At 36.5% G+C, this 18591-nt stretch overlaps 1 protein-coding gene across 2 annotated transcripts in view; it reads right to left on the reverse strand.

Moving 5' to 3' along the window:
- The window catches only part of NSRP1 (nuclear speckle splicing regulatory protein 1), a 67381-nt gene that overhangs the window by 10766 nt on the left and 38024 nt on the right, over positions 1-18591 (reverse strand). For both annotated transcript variants that reach the window (XM_047831966.1, XM_047831967.1), the window contains exon 3: positions 9939-9995. In XM_047831966.1, coding sequence (XP_047687922.1) covers positions 9939-9995 — 57 coding nt within the window. The remainder of the gene's footprint in view (positions 1-9938; positions 9996-18591) is intronic.

An 18591-nucleotide genomic window follows, 5' to 3' on the forward strand; every position in this document is an offset into this window, starting at 1 on the left:
AAACAATATAGAATCTAAAAAAACTGTAGAGCAGATCAACGAAACCAAGAGTTGGTTTTTTGAAAAAATAAACAAAATTGACAAACCTCTAGCCAGGCTTCTCAAAAAGAAAAGGGAGATGACCCAAATGGATAAAATCATGAATGAAAATGGAATTATTACAACCAATCCCTCAGAGATACAAACAATTATCAGGGAATACTATGAAAAATTATATGCCAACAAACTGGACAACCTGGAAGAAATGGACAAATTCCTGAACACCCACACTCTTCCAAAACTCAATCAGGAGGAAATAGAAAGCTTGAACAGACCCATAACCAGCGAAGAAATTGAATCGGTTATCAAAAATCTCCCAACAAATAAGAGTCCAGGACCAGATGGCTTCCCAGGGGAGTTCTACCAGACGTTTAAAGCAGAGATAATACCTATCCTTCTCAAGCTATTCCAAGAAATAGAAAGGGAAGGAAAACTTCCAGACTCATTCTATGAAGCCAGTATTACTTTGATTCCTAAACCAGACAGAGACCCAGTAAAAAAAGAGAACTACAGGCCAATATCCCTGATGAATATGGATGCAAAAATTCTCAATAAGATACTAGCAAATCGAATTCAACAGCATATAAAAAGAATTATTCACCATGATCAAGTGGGATTCATTCCTGGGATGCAGGGCTGGTTCAACATTCGCAAATCAATCAACGTGATACATCACATTAACAAAAAAAAAGAGAAGAACCATATGATCCTGTTAATCGATGCAGAAAAGGCCTCTGACAAAATCCAGCACCCTTTCTTAATAAAAACCCTTGAGAAAGTCGGGATAGAAGGGACATACTTAAAGATCATAAAAGCCATTTATGAAAAGCCCACAGCTAACATCATCCTCAACGGGGAAAAACTGACAGCTTTTTCCCTGAGATCAGGAACACGACAGGGATGCCCACTCTCACCGCTGCTGTTTAACATAGTGCTGGAAGTTCTAGCATCAGCAATCAGACAACAAAAGGAAATCAAAGGCATCAAAATTGGCAAAGATGAAGTCAAGCTTTCGCTTTTTGCAGATGACATGATATTATACATGGAAAATCCGATAGACTCCACCAAAAGTCTGCTAGAACTGATACATGAATTCAGCAAAGTTGCAGGATACAAAATCAATGTACAGAAATCAGTTGCATTCTTATACACTAACAATGAAGCAACAGAAAGACAAATAAAGAAACTGATCCCATTCACAATTGCACCAAGAAGCATAAAATACCTAGGAATAAATCTAACCAAAGATGTAAAGGATCTGTATGCTGAAAACTATAGAAAGCTTATGAAGGAAATTGAAGAAGATTTAAAGAAATGGAAAGACATTCCCTGCTCATGGATTGGAAGAATAAATATTGTCAAAATGTCAATACTACCCAAAGCTATCTACACATTCAATGCAATCCCAATCAAAATTGCACCAGCATTCTTCTCGAAACTAGAACAAGCCATCCTAAAATTCATATGGAACCACAAAAGGCCCCAAATAGCCAAAGGAATTTTGAAGAAGAAGACCAAAGCAGGAGGCATCACAATCCCAGACTTTAGCCTCTACTACAAAGCTGTCATCATCAAGACAGCATGGTATTGGCACAAAAACAGACACATAGACCAATGGAATAGAATAGAAACCCCAGAACTAGACCCACAAACGTATGGCCAACTCATCTTTGATAAAGCAGGAAAGAACATCCAATGGAAAAAAGACAGCCTCTTTAACAAATGGTGCTGGGAGAACTGGACAGCAACATGCAGAAGGTTGAAACTAGACCACTTTCTCACACCATTCACAAAAATAAACTCAAAATGGATAAAGGACCTAAATCTGAGACAGGAAACCATCAAAACCTTAGAGGAGAAAGCAGGAAAAGACCTCTCTGACCTCAGCCGTAGCAATCTCTTACTCGACACATCCCCAAAGGCTAGGGAATTAAAAGCAAAAGTGAATTACTGGGACCTTATGAAGATAAAAAGCTTCTGCACAGCAAAGGAAACAACCAACAAAACTAAAAGGCAACCAACGGAATGGGAAAAGATATTCGCAAATGACATATCGGACAAAGGGCTAGTATCTAAAATCTATAAAGAGCTCACCAAACTCCACACCCGAAAAACAAATAACCCAGTGAAGAAATGGGCAGAAAACATGAATAGACACTTCTCTAAAGAAGACATCCAGATGGCCAACAGGCACATGAAAAGATGTCCAGCGTCGCTCCTTATCAGGGAAATACAAATCAAAACCACACTCAGGTATCACCTCACACCAGTCAGAGTGGCCAAAATGAACAAATCAGGAGACTATAGATGTTGGAGAGGATGTGGAGAAACGGGAACCCTCTTGCACTGTTGGTGGGAATGCAAATTGGTGCAGCCGCTCTGGAAAGCAGTGTGGAGGTTCCTCAGAAAATTAAAAATAGACCTACCCTATGACCCAGCAATAGCACTGCTAGGAATTTATCCAAGGGATACAGGAGTACTGATGCACAGGGGCACTTGTACCCCAATGTTCATAGCAGCACTCTCAACAATAGCCAAATTATGGAAAGAGCCTAAATGTCCATCAACTGATGAATGGATAAAGAAATTGTGGTTTATATACACAATAGAATATTATGTGGCAATGAGAAAAAATGAAATATGGCCTTTTGTAGCAACGTGGATGGAACTGGAAAGTGTGATGCTAAGTGAAATAAGCCATACAGAGAAAGACAGATACCATATGGTTTCACTCTTATGTGGATCCTGAGAAACTTAACAGGAACCCATGGGGGAGGGGAAGGAAAAAAAAAAAAAAGAGGTTAGAGTGGGAGAGAGCCAAAGCATAAGAGACTGTTAAAAACTGAGAACAAACTGAGGGTTGATGGGGGGTGGGAGGGAGGGGAGGGTGGGTGATGGGTATTGAGGAGGGCACCTTTTGGGATGAGCACTGGGTGTTGTATGGAAACCAATTGGTCAATAAATTTCATATATATATAAAAAAAAAGTGCTTAACAAATTTATCGTTATGCAGAATTCCAGTTGGACAAGGAACAGACAGATGACAAACGTTAAAGGAAATGTGAAGGAGAAGAGACTTCTCCTACTACTCCTACTACTAGAGACTTCTCTTCTACTAGGCTTGCCTCACAGCTAGATAAATATCAAATCATTTTGAACACCCAAGAGATGAATCTGAGGACTAAGAAAAAATGCACTAGACATGAAAAAATTGCCACAATGTTGAAGTTAGGAGCTGCAGAGAGTTGATTTGGGGGACAGAAGAGCTGTGGGTGCTGTGATGGGGAGGGAGCCCTGAATGCAGAGAGAGATCAAAACATATCTACGATCCAGCTTCTTTTTTTCTTTTTTTTGTCCTTGACAATATGACAACACAGAGGAACTCACCCCAAAAGAAGGAACAGGAAGAAATAACAGCCAGGGATTCAATCAATACAGATACAAGTAAGATGTCTGAACTAGAATTTAAAACAATAATTATAAGGATACTAGCTGGGCTTGAAAAAGCATAGAAGACACTAGAGAATCCCTTACTGCAGAGACAAAAGAACTAAAAACTGGTGAGGCTGAAATTAAAAATGCTATAACCAAGATGCAAACCTGAATGGATGCCATGACGATGAGGATGGATAAAGCAGAGGAACGAATCAGTGACATAAAAGATAAAATTATGGAATATAATGAAGCTGAAGAGGGAAAGAAAGGTATTGGATCACAAATGTTGACTTAGGGAACTCAAGGACTCCTTAAAGCTTAATAAGATTCCTATCAGGAGTCCCAGAAGATAAAGAGAAAAAAAGGCAGGTTTATTTGAGCAAATTAGAGCTGAAAATTTCCCTAACCTGGCAAAGGAAACAGACATAGAAATTCAAAAAGCAAAAAGAACTCCTGTTAAATTCAACAAAAGCCAACCATCACTAAGGCATATCATAGTCAAACTCACAAAATACACAGACAAGTGAAGAATCCTAAAAGCAACAAGGGCAAAAAAGTTCTTAACCTATGAGGGAAGACAGATAAGTTTCATAGCAGATCTGTCCACAGTAGCTCGCTAGGCCAGAAGGCAGTGGCATGATATATTTAATGTGCTGAATGGGAAAAATATGTAGCCAAGAATACTTTATCCAAGGAGGGTGCCATTCATAGAATGAAACATAAACAGGTTCCCAGACAAACAAAAACTCATGGAGTCCATAACCACAAAAACAGCCCTGCAAGAAAATATTAAAGGTTGGGACTCCTTGAGGGGGGAAAAAGCAATAAAGACTAGAAAAGAACACAGAACATCACATACTGGGTCATGAATCAGGCCTCAACAAGCACAAAAAGATTGAGATCATACCATGTATATTTTCAGACCACAACATTATGAAACTTGAAGTCAACCACAAGAAAAATCTGGAAAAACCACAAATACACGGAGGTTAAAGAACATTCTACTAATGAATGAATGCGGGGGCGGGGGGGGAGGAGGAACGGATGGTGAGGGGTCTGGATGGCTCAGTCTGTTGAGTGTCTGACTTCAGCTCAGGTCATGATCTCATACCTCATGAGTTCGAGCCCATATCAGGCTCTGTGCAGCTAGCTCAGAGCCTGGAGCCTGCTTCGGATTCTGTGTCTCCCTCTCTCTCTGCCCCTCCCCCACTCATGCTCTGTCTCTCTCTCTCTCTCTCAAAAATAAACAAACATTTAAAAAATTAAAAAAAAAAAAAAGAATGAATGGGTTAACCAAGAAATTAAAGAAGAAATTAAAAAGTACATGCAAGCAAATGAAAATGAAAACATGATAGTCCAAAACCTTTGGAATACAACAAAGGCAATCCTAAGAGGGAAGTATATTGCAACACAGGCCTATCTCAAGAAGCAAGAAGTCTTAAATACATAACCTAACTTCACACCTAAAGGAACTAGAAAAGGAACAGCAAGTAAAGCCTAAAGCCAGCAGAAGAAGGGAAATAATAAAATTAGAGCAGAAATAAATAAAACAAAAATAAAACAGGAGAACAGATCAACAAAGCTAAGAACTGGTTCTTTGGAGAATAAAATTGATAAACCTCTAGCAGACTTAATAAAAAGAAAAGAGAAAGGAACCATATAGATAAAATCACAAATGAAAGACGGAGAGATCACAACCAACTTCACAGAAATACCATAGATTTTAAGAATATACCATGAAAAATCATATGCCAACAAACTGGGCAATCTGGAGAACTGGAGAAGCTCCTAGAAACATATAAACTACCAGAATTGAAACAAGAAATAGAAAATTTGAATAGACCCATAACTAGCAAAGAAGTGGAATCAGTAATCAGAAATCTCCCAACTAAAGTCCAGGGCCAGATGGCTTCCCAGGGGAATTCTACCAAACATTTAAAGAGTTAATACCTATTCTTCTCAAACTGTTCCAAAAATATAACAATGAAAAGAAACTTCCAAACTCATTCTACAAGGGCCAGCATTACCTTGACTCCAAAATCAGACACAGACCCCACTAAAAAGACGAATTACAGGCCAATATTTCTGATGAACATGGATGTAAAAGTTCTTAATAAGATACTAGCAAATCGAATCCATCAGTATTTGCAAATCAATATGATACACTAATAAAAGGATAGGAACTATATGATCCTGTCAATAGATGCAGAAAAAGCACTCATTCTTGATAAAAACCCTCAAGAAAGTAGGCATAGATGGAACATATGCAAACATCATAAAAGCCATATACAAAAGACCCACAGTTACCCCATCTTCAATGGGGAAAAACTGAGAGCTTTTCCCCTATGATCAGAACAAGACAGGGATGTCCACTCTACCATTACTATTTAACATAGTACTGGAAGTCTTAGCCTTGGCAAACAGACAACAAAAAGAAATAAAAGGCATCCAAACAGGCAAGGAAGAAGTCAAAGTTTCACTATTCGCAGATGACATGATACTCTATGTAGAAAACCTGAAAGACTCCAATAAAAAAATTGCTAGAACTAATATGTGAATTCAGCAACGTTGCAGGATATAAAATCAATGAACAGAATTCAGTTGCATTTCTATATACCAATAATGAAGCAGCATAAAGAGATATCAAGGAATTGGTCCCTTCTATAATTGCACCAAAACCAATAAGGAATATTTTGGAATACACCTAACCAGAGAAGTAAAAGATCTCTACTCTGGAACCATAGAACACTTGTAAAAGAAATTGAAGATGACACAAAGAAATGGAAAAACATTCCATGCTCATGGGTTGAAAAAACAAATACTGTTAAAATGTCTATACTACCCAATGCAATCTACACATTTAATACAATCCCTATCAAAATACTACCAGCATTTTTCACAAAGCTAGAACAAACAATCCTAAAATCTGTATGGAACCACAAAAGACCCTGAATAGCCAAAGCAATCCTGAAAAAGGAAAGCAAAGCAGGAGGTATGTAATTCTGGACTTTAAGCTACATTACAAAGCTATAGTCATCAAGGCAGTACACACAACAAACACAAAAACAAACACATAGATCAATGAAAATAAGACCCAGAAATGGATCCACAACTATATGGTCAACTAATTTTTTCATAAAGCAGGGAAGAATATCCAACGGAAAAAGGTCTCCTCAATAAATGGTGTTGTGAAAACTGGATGGTGACTGGCAGAAGAATGAAACTGGACCACTTCTTACACCATACACAAAAATAAATTCAAATGGATGAAAGACCTAAATGTGAGACAGGAAACCATCAAAATCCTACAGGAGAACACAGGCAGCAACCTCTTTGACCTCAGCCAGAGCAACTTCTTACTAGAAGTTGCCAAAGGCAAGGGAAACAAAATCAAAAATGAACTACTGAGACTTCATCAAAATAAAAAGCTTCTGCACAGTGAAGGAAAACAATCAATAAAACTTAAAAGGCAACCTGAAGAATGGGAGAAAACATATCTAATAAAAGGTTAGTATTCAAAGTCTATAAAGAACTTATCAAACTCAACACTTAAAAAACAAATAATCCATTTAAGAAATGGGCAGAAGACACGAATAGACATTTTTCCAAAGATATCCAAATGGCTGACACATGAAAAGATGCTCAACATCACTCATCATCAGAGAAATACAAATCAAAAACCACAATGAGATACCACCTCACACCTATGAGAATGGCTAAAATTAACAACACAGGAAACAATAAGAGTTGGTGAGGATGCAGAGTAGGGGTTCATCTTGCACTGCTGGTAGGAATGCAAACTGGTGCAGCCACTCTGGAACACAGTATGGAGGTTCCTTAAAAAGTTAAAAATAGAACTACTCTGTGACCCAGCAATTGTACTACTAGGTATTTACCCAAAGGATACAAAACTACAGATTTGAAGGGGCACGTGCACCCCAATGTCCATAGCATTATCAACAGCCAGATTATGGAAAGAGCCCAAATGTCTATCGACTGATGAATGGATAAACATGTGGTATATACATATACAATGGAATATTACTCAGCCATCAAAAGGAATGAAATCTTGCCATTTGCAATGATGTGGATGGAACTAAAGTGTATTATCCTACGCGAAATAAGTCACTCAGAGTACCATGATTTCACTCATATGTGGAATTTAAGAAAAAACAAAAACAAAAAACAGATGAACACATGGAAGGGGGAAAAACAAAAGAAAGGGAAACATACCATAACAGACTCTATGATACAGAACTGAGGGTTGATGGAGGATGATGGGTGGGGGAATGGGCTAAATGGGTGATGGGTATTAAGGAAAGAGCTAATCATTTTGAGCACTGGGTGTTATATGTAAGTGATGAGTCACTGAAGTCTACTCCTGAAAATAACTTTACACTATATTAACTAACTAGAATTTAAATAAAAATTTAAAATAAATATATAAATTTTGTTGCAACAAGATATAGCTAAAGAACTGTCACAGAGGGGCACTTGGGTATCTTAGTTGGTTGAGCATCCAACTTTGGTTCAGTCATGATCTCACAGGTTGTGAGTTCAAGCCCCACGTCAGGCTCTGTGCTAACAGCTCAGAGCCTGTAGCCTGCTTCAGATTCTGTGTCCCCCCACCCACCCCCGTTCCTCTCCCACTCGCACTCTCTCTCTCAAAAATAAATAAACACTAAAAAAACAAACAAAAAACCGTTACAGTTTCTCACCTATATAACCATATATAAATAGCTATTAATTCACTAAAAGATTTACTTACAAGTACTGAACTACTAAAAATTTTACAGGGATAATAAACAATGGTATAAAATGGTTGCTAATATTATACATACAAGAGCTGATATTTGATGTATGCAGGTTGAAACTGCTAAAATAACCAACAAATATTGACTAGAGGGTGTTATGGTTTCTCCTGTATTGATATGGAACAAATACATTAAAACAAATTTTTTTTAACATTTATTCATTTTTGAGAGACAGAGTACGAGGGTGCAGAGGCAGAGAGATAGAGAGAGAGAGAGAGAGAGAGAGAGAGAGAGAGACAGAATCTGAAGCAGGCTCCAGGCTATGAGCTGTCAGCACAGAGCCTGTCACAGGGCTTGAACTCACAGACTGAGAGACCATGACCTGAGCTGAAGTAGGATGTTTAAATGACCGAGCCACCCAGGCACCCCTGGAACAAATACATTTAGATGAGTACTTGTCATTCAAGGAGATTTACTCAATTTTGATTCAAATGTTACTACTGACATTGCAAAATATGAGAAATTGTCAAGTGGATGGAGCAAATTGAACCCTATTCCTTACAATTTAACAGTTCCACATGTACGTTATAATGAATACCCCATGACTAAACTATAACAATGGATTAAAAAAAAATATATATATATATATATATATATATATATATATATATATATGAAAGTCTCTTAAATCAATAATATAACCCCCAATGTATTACACAGGTAGAATAAAAAAAATTTTTTTTTTTTGAGAGAGAGCACAGAAATGGGGGAAAGAGACAGAGGAAGAGAGAGAAAGGGAGAATATCTTAAGCAGCAGGCTCCATGCTCAGTGCAGAGCCGAATGAAGGGCTTGATCCCACAACCCTGGGATCATGACATGAGCCGAAATCAGTCAGACACTTAACTGAATGAACCACCTTGGCGCACCTGAAGTTTCAGATTTCTTAATCAGGACCACAGGCAAGTTTGCGAGAATTTTAAAAATATAATGTATGTATTAAAAAAAAGTCTGTGTAAATACTATAGAATGCCATATAAATATAAGGCTCTAGGCAAGTCTATCAAAAATTACTAGATATTCCCCATTCTTAGAGAATTTCAGATTATAAAATCATGAAATTACTTCAGTGTGAAAAGACTTTTTTTAAGCAAGTAAGCTCATTAATAAGAATTATTAAACCACATAATCCACTATAAGACTACTGAGTCATCTGAAAGCAGAAATGGGTTTAATCTAGAACACAGCAATGAAGAGCTAATTCTTCACTGTGCTTTGCCTTTAAGATTTATCACAAAAACCTGAAATCTATTATGAATCAAGAAACATCCTAAGCATTTTCAGAAAACAAGGGTCAAGATAAAAATTTTTTTAAACATTTACTTATTTTTGAGAGAGAGAGAGAGAGAGAGACAGAGCACGACGAGCAGGGGAGGGGCAGAGAGAGGGAGACACAATCCGAAGCAGGCTCCAGGCTCTGAGCTGTCAGCACAGAACCCTGACGTGGAGCTCAAACTCACGAACTGTGAGATCATGACCTGAGCTGAAGTCAGATGCTTAACCGACTGAGCCACCCAGGTGCCCCTACATAAAATTATTTCTTTATATATATGTTCAGTCTCAAGACCTAGATAACCAGAACTTATACTTAAAAAAAAAAACATGAGCTGAAATACTTCACCAAACACATTTAATTCACCCAGTCACCTTACCTGTTTCATTGCTTGCTTCTTAGCAGCTTCCCTCTGAAGGCTTTCACTCACGGAGGTCTATAAAACATAAAACATACTGTCATTGTTTAAAACTAATTTAAAATTTCGTTTCTAGTATTCTGGTTGGCAGCCAGTTCCTTACCTATAGTTAAAAACAGAAAAAATTATGAAAAATATTATGAACTAAATTAACATTTTCAAGGTCTTTTACCTAAAACTTAGGAAACAAATGAATTATAAATTATGAGAACAGGCTGTAACATGTAAGAGAAAATAGAGTGGTACAGGAAAAAATGAGGTAACATGGCTTTTTATTCCCAACTTCACCGCTAAGGCATTCAATCTCTAACAGATTTCAATTTATTTTGTCTGTACATGTGAGTGTGTGTGTGAGTGAGCATGCATTGGGTAGGGGAACACTGGTCCCTTGCAACACGAAAGTGGTATGATTCCCAGCAACAAAAAGCACATTCTTTTAATATTCACCATTGAATAATAGTATCAAGTTCTTGGCATATGTTAAGGCTTAGGGGCTGCCAGAACTATCTGTGGCTATAATCATTCAATAAATATGTACTGAAAACCCTACATATCAGACACTGTTCTAGCTTCTGCAGATAGCAAGGAAAACAAGAACAGTCTCTATCTCTGAGAGATAAATGGTTTGAAAGGGAAGAAAAAGTGACTAAAGAGATAATTAGAACATAGATGTGATAAGCTATAAAGTGACTAAAAAAAAAGCCTGTGGGAGCACAGAATCAAGAAAGCCTTCCTAAAAGAGACAGGACATTAAACCTGAACCAAAAAAGAATTTAAGAGAAGGCAAGAGGTATTTAGTAATCACATGGGCAAAAGCAAACATTTACAGCTAAGAAAGGAAATATAATTAAAATACTTAAAAAATGTTTTCTTAAAAGGATAAGGCTTTGTAAATATACTAACCAACTTTGAAATGTACACTTTAAAAGTGTGAGTTTTATGGTATGTGAATTTTATATTAAAATAAGGCTGGGTGGCTCAGTCGGTTAAGCGTCCAACTTTGGCTCAGGTCATGATCTCATGAGTTCGTGAGTTCGAGCCCCACATTGGGCTCTGTGCTGACAGCTCGGAGCCTGGAGCCTGCTTTGGATTCTGTGTATCCTTCCCTCTATGCCCCTCCCCCACTCGTGCTCTGTCTCTCTCTCAAAAATAAATAAATGTAAAAAAAAAAATTAAAAAAAAATAAGGCTACTGATTGAGTTTATCTCTTAATGAAAAGTATAACCCCCAGCCTCAGGACTATACTTCTCTAGCATATTGACATTTGCTGCTTTCAGCTGTGTAGTATCAGTTGGTGCCTCCTTTGTTTACCATGGCAACAAACAGAACAAAATAAATAAACCTAATTCTAGCTCCCTAGAGCCATGGAGATAAAGTTAATACACAAATGCCATACAAGTAATAGAACACACACTTATTAAAAGAATTGTACAGGCAAAGAACTAAGAACATTTTAGGTGACAGTGAATTGACCACAACTAGAGAAAAAGATATCAATAACAAAAACAATAGTAGCTAACATTTACCAAGCCAGGTGCCATGTTAGGTGGATTACTTGTGTATTACATGTATTATTAATTTAATACAAATTTGTTATGTGATACAACACATTTTTACTCATTAGAATACCAATGTTAAATATTAACATGTTAAATGTACTACTAATAAGCACAACTCATAAATTCTTTCCAATCTATTTTTAATGTCTCAGTCTTTCTAAGTGTAAATTAAATGTTTCTTGATCATTGGCTTAGTAATGTCTTTAGGATTGACTAGAAGATTAAGTGTCCAAATGCAATCAACTTCTTTGATTGCTTTTATTATATTATTTTTTCTTATCTCTCCTCCAGCCGGTCACAACTCATCTGCTGTCGCTTTCAGTGTGGTTGCTTCAACCTAAACTACTGAAGTTAGAAAAGTAAAACACAGAGCCAGTACTTTTTAGACTCATGTAATATAGAACAAGGAGACTGGGAAGGGCCTTTCTAATGTAAAGTATATATATTCTGAGACATAACAAGAGGTTTTGTTCCCATGTTTCTAGCTGTTCTGAAGGATGATTTCTGTCTGACTTTTGAAAAACATCAGATGTTCTTACTTAAAGGGTGTTAACAGAATGGAAGGAGTACAGTATTTTACACATTCTATTCACAGACTTAAAACCCTGGAATTCCAACAGCATCATCAGTGGAATAAAGAGGCAGCTCTGAACCTAAGCTGAGAAAGTCAGGGAAGAGTACCTCCTTTTGAAGCTCCTTCGATTTTCAGTTTAATTTTTTTTTTTAAGTTTATTTATTTTGAGAGAGAGCAAACACACGTGCGCACACGAGGGGAAGGGCAGAGAGAGAGGTGGAGAAAGAATCCCAAGCAGGCTCTGCACTGCTGAACTCAAACCACTTACAAACCGTGAAATCATGACTTGAGCCAAAATCAAGAGTTGGAGGCTTAAGTGACTGAGCCACCCAGGAGCCCCTGATTCTCAGTTTTCTAACTAAACGAACTCTGACAGTGACTATTAAAGGTAATAACTAAAATGTTAACAACTGAGGGCCTTTGACTGGCTCAGTGAGTAAAGCACATGACTCTTGATCTTGGGGTCATGAGTTTGAGCCCCATGTTGGGTGTACAGTTTACTTAAAAAAAAAAAGCCAATAATTTGTTTAAACACATACACACAAAAAGTTAAAAATAAAGAGTGCAGTAGAACTTTTAGTTGTTTCTATAATTGTGACCTCACATAAAAATCAGTGAATGTATTGAACAATTTTAAATCAATATATAAAAAATCAATAAATGTATTAATGATCACTTAAAATTTTCTGTATAACAAACATAAGAAATTCAAGTCTAGATCCATCTGGAGATAAAAAACCAGCCAAATTAAAAGTAGAATCAATAAAATTTTGTATTTTAAAGGTCAAGTTTTTCTAAGTCTTTAGAGATATCCTTGAATTAAAATATGAATGTTAAGACTTAACTTTTAATTCACGGCTCTTTCTCAACTTATGACAAGGTATGTCCTAATAATCCCATCATAAATTGAAAATATTTTAAGTTGAAATGCATTTAATACACATGACCTATCCAACATCATGGCTTAGGCCAGTCTACCTTAAACATGTTCAGAACACTCACATTAGCCTACAGTTGGGCAAAATGATCTAACACAAAGCCTACTTTATAAAAGTGCTGAGTATCTCGCATAATTTACTGAATACTGTACTGAAAGTCAGTAACAGAATGGTTGTTTGGGTACAGGATAATTTTAAGTGTATGGGTTGTTTATTCTTGTGATCACATGGCTGACTGTGAACTGTGGTTCATGGCCAGAGCCCAGCATCATGACAAGAGTACTGCATATCATTAGCCCAGGATAAGATCAAAATTTGACATACAATTTCTATTGAATGCGTTTCACTTCTGTATCATTATAAAGCTGAAAAATCCTACGTCAAACTATCCTAAGTCAGGGACTGTCTATGGTTTCTATAAAAAGAAAGGAGCAGCACCTGGCTAGCTCAGTTGGTAGAGCACTCAACTCTTGAGCTTGGGATTGTGAGTTCAAGCCCCACTCTGGGCATAGAGCTTATTTAATTAAAAAAAAGAAAGAAAAGAAAGAAAAGAAAAGAAAAGAAAAGAAAAGAAAAGAAGAAAAGAAAAGAAAGAAAAAGGAAGGATAAGTGAGAGAAGATTACAAAGACAAAAACAAGTCCTCCTGCATAAATCAAGGAAGGCTTCATCTTACTGAACTCAGTAAGAGAATAGATTTCATGTATATGCCTTATGAATTAAAAAAAACTTAGATATATAATAATCACCAAAATATCAGCCTCTAACTTCAGAGTTCCTATATTGTATGGTATAAAAAGGAAGTACAGAATAATGGTTACAAGTGTAGGCTTGGGACTCTGACCAAGTTCAAACTGTTCTTTCCCTTACTAGCTGTGTTATTTCAGGTATGTTACTCATCTATATAATAGTACCTACCTCAAAGGTCCTTTAATCCTCACAAGGATTAAATGAAAATAAAATATAAAAAGTGCTTAGCAAGTTTCTGGCTCAAAGAAGTACTCATTAAGGGGTAGCCATCATTATTACCATTATTATTACTATGCTCATGTTTAAGAACATGAGACTGAAGAAATGTTTATATTTAAACAAATTAAGTTATGGGAGAACAGTTACAGTTAAACCAATGTGCTCACCAGAAAAGCATGTAAACTCTGTCTCACCTTATATTTATTGCTATGCTTAATAAAACACAAGATTGTTATTTAATTAGAACTCTAAATACATATGATTCAATTTACATCTACTAAAATAGAAAAATCTATTCTGTAGAATATTTAAAAGGCTGTACATGTGTTTTGTGTTAAGATGCCTTAAGGTTTTATATCCAGTATACCAATCAACAGGAAAATGGAGGATGCATACATTCAAGTCCATTGCTAGCCATGGGATCTATGGCATAGCTAAGGAATGGGTTTTTTATTTTTATTTATTTATTTATTTAATTTTAATTTTTTTTTTTTTTACGTTTATTTATTTTTGAGACAGAGAGAGACAGTGCGTGAACAGGGGAGGGGCAGAGAGAGAGGGAGACACAGGATCTGAAACAGGCTCCAGGCTCTGAGCTGTCAGCACAGAGCCCGACGCGGGGCTCGAACTCACAGACTGTGAGATCATGACCTGAGCCGAAGTCGGACGCCCAACCGACTGAGCCACCCAGGCGCCCCAGGAATGGGTTTTTTAGAACTGATAGTGGCTTTATTAGGAACTACTTATAAATGAAAATATACCTCTCTAAGCATGAGTAGATCAGAAAGAACCCTTCTTTGAGGGAGTCCTCTACTGTGCTGCTATAGTAATAACTGGATAGTGGGACTTGATCTGGGATATCTGCCTTTAATAATTGCTCTGATTTAGGGTGGAGTTCTCGTTGAAGTATATTTTCTAAAACTTTGTTTTTCAGTAACTGTAAATTCACAGGTAGCTGCAAAAAAATGTACAGGAAGGTCATTTGCCCAGCTTCCCCCAAATATTAACATCTTAAATAACTATAGTACAATATCAATACCAGGTAACAGACATTGGTACAAACCACAGAGCTTATTCATATTTTACCAGTTATACGTGTATATATTCGTGACAGTATGTGTATAGTTCTATGCTATTTTATGAAATGTATAGCTTCATGTGACTACCACCACAACCAAGATATTTAACTGTACCATCACCACAATATTCCTTTTGTGCTACCCCTATACAGCCATACTCACCTCTTTTCCCCACCCCTAATCCCTTGGCACCACTAAGCTGTTCCCTATCCCTTTATGTTACTTCATGAATGTTAAATAAATGCAATCATTTTGAACCTGGCTTTTTTCACTCAGCATTATTTTAAAGGAATATATATTGCTTAGTACAGATATCACAAAACACTTTAGTTCTTGCCTCAAAATATTCTAGCCTACAACTGGCCTAAGGAAAAATAGCTGTTAAATAAAATGATTAAAGCTGAATGTGACCAATCACTGATTGATTAGTTTCAAAATTAGCAGGCAGGCAATTATTCTAATTTTATGTCTGAACACCTATTAGTTTATAAAATGAGAGTATTCCTTAACAGTGTCTCCTAATAAAACCACAATTACCATTAGTTTTAAATGTAGGAAGATAAAAATTACTGCCTGTAAGGGCTTTTATCTTAAAGAAAAAAATAACTCAAGTTATAAATTGGCTCAAATGTAAACACTCCAACTGGTCCTAAAAGTGTAAAAACTGCCACTGTACCACAATCTTTCAAAATAGGTTTTATACCAAAAATCTCAGAGAAATAACTTTTCAGAAAACCTGAAGTAATAGTTCCTTGCAAATGTTTCACTTAATTCGACAAACATGTTTTGAGAGCCTACTAGGTATATAGCACTGAAAGTGAGAGAGGAGCCATATTTGGTTAACACCTTAGTTTTTATGTCTGATCTAAGAGTTGGTAGGTTCCTATTAACTTTAATTCCAAGTAAGAAATTAAGAAATGAACATGAAGACAAATCAGATAAAATGCCAGGTCCATTTTATATATACTAGTAATATATAACAACATATTCTTTCTACACACACACACACACACACACACACACACACACAGTAAAGACGTGATTATCAAGTACAGGCACCATAAACTGAAGAATTAAGAAAAACACTGCAACTGGATATTCTTAGTCTTTAGTTCTTCACTTTTCTGTGTAGATAATAAAAATTATTTAATCAATCTAATGTTTGTCTCAGTAAGCTGCAGACAGATATGATCTAATTAAAAGGGAGATGGGTTTTGTTTTTTTTTTAATGTTTATTTTTTAGTGAGAGAGACAGAGTGTGTGTGTGATCAGGGAAGGGGCAGAGAGAGAGACACAGAATCTAAAACAGGCTCTAGGCTCCAAGCTGTCAGCACAGAGCCTGATGCGAGGCTCAAACTCACGGACTGTGAGATCATGACCTGAGCTGAAGTTGGATGCTTAACCAACTGAGCCACGCAGGCACCCCATACAAAAGGGAGATGGTTTTAAACACCTTCACAATCAGTTCAGATAAATGCAAAAGAAACCGTATGTCTGTGTCTTTCTTAGATCACTACACATGTTTAGTTGGTCTGTCTCCTGGGCTGTGATAACTACCAGAAGAGAAATAGCTTTATACTATAGTTTAATGACACTGAGAAAGAAATAAGATACTGGACCCATTAATTTATATTATTGAATTACCTTTCTTCAGTCACAAAATTTTTAAAAATTAAAAATTCAGAAAAGTGTTCTGAATTTTTCTTTTTTGGGGGGAGAAATCAATGTATTTTTCCATAAGTAATAAATCACAATTAAAAAATCACATATGGACTTCTTTATGAAATAAGAGGTTTACCTACCCACTTATCCAAAATAGTTCTCAGCTAAAGAAAAAACAGTTCAAGAATCAATCCTTCTTTTTAAACACATTTTTTAAAAATCTTCATTTATTTTTGAGAGAGAGCGTGTGAGCAGGGAGGAGCAGAGAGAGAGGGAGACACAGAATCTGAAGCAGGCTCCAGGCTCTGAGCTGTCAGCACAGAGTGCGAAGCGGGGCTGGAACTCCCGAACTGCGCGATCATGACCTGAGCCAAAGTCGGATGCCCAACTGACTGAGCCACCCAGGTGCCCCAAGAATCAATCCTTCTTCAAGTGGCTTATCGCTACAATTTTCAATTGTGCTCTGAAAACTTAGAAATGAAAACTTCCTGTTCTTCATTTTTTTAAACTATGTTTTTTTTTTAACATTTATTTATTATTGAGAGACAGAGACAGACCATGAGAGGGGGAGGGGCAGAGATAGAGGGAGACACAGAATCTCAAGCAGGCTCCAGGCTCTGAGCTGTCAGCACAGAGCCCACTTGCGGGGCTCAAACTCACAAACTGCAAGATCATGCCCTGAGCCGAAGTCAGATGCTTAACCAACGGAGCCACCCAGGTGCGCCATTTTTTTTTTAAACTTAACGAGATCATTTAATAAAGGGCCTACAACTCTGCAATCTCTATTATGAGCTTTATTTGTCCACATTCATATAACTCTTTTGTAAGTACAAAAGCCTATGTAAGAGATGTAAAAAATAGACGAAATTTTTATTATATAAGCTCTGACAGAAAACATGGATATGGCTATCAATAGAAAATTTATAAAAGAGAAAATATGAATGACCATTAGCTATATGAAAAAAGTTCAATCTTATCAATAACTAAGGAGATAAAAATGAAAACATTAACTTTTATCATCAAATTAATAAGAGATTTTAAACATTTTATCATCCAATGTTGGCAAAAGCAAATATATACTCCCACATTGTGAAAATGTGAAATAGTTCCCAATTTGGCAAAATCTATTAAGAGCCTGAAAAAATATCTATTTCTTTTGACCCAGTAATTCCATTTTCAGAAGTTCATTCCATGGATAAAAAGAAAAAAAACAAAAGATGTACAAAAAGATTTAGGTGCTAGGATATTCACTGTATTATATAATGGGGTATCTACTCACACTTGTGAAAACCTTGATGCAACCTAACTTTCAACATCAGAAGATCAGTTAAGTTGTATATCCTTCAACAGTTCTGCAGACACTTAAAGATTTGGTTTCAACAACATTTAATGGTATGCGCAAACTTTAATGCTTTACCCGTATCAGTCCACATTCACTACTCAAGAAGCTCTGCTCTAATAATCATCCCCTCTCATACTATGGCCACACTGTTTCTTATGTCTTTTACCTTGATTAAAACCTTCTCATGAAGTCCAACAAGCCCCACATCCTCATTCCCTTTGATGAACTTTAAATTCCTTGATTGAAACCAGCTTTTCCCTAATAATCCTCTTTCTTCTGAGGCTGTTCATGGCTCACATTCTTCAAATTAGGAAAACACTGTGTCATACGCTACAGGTAAAACCCCTACTCCTTTGAACTTCAAGCCATATGACTGTTACCTTTATCCTTTTCTTCTCTCGATTTGTGAACGTTTATTTTTTTTTAATTTTTTTTTTTTAACATTTATTTATTTTTGAGACAGAGAGAGACAGAGCATGAACGGGGGAGGGGC

Source organism: Prionailurus viverrinus, chromosome E1 (assembly GCF_022837055.1).
Source record: "Prionailurus viverrinus isolate Anna chromosome E1, UM_Priviv_1.0, whole genome shotgun sequence".
NCBI lineage: Eukaryota > Metazoa > Chordata > Mammalia > Carnivora > Felidae > Prionailurus > Prionailurus viverrinus.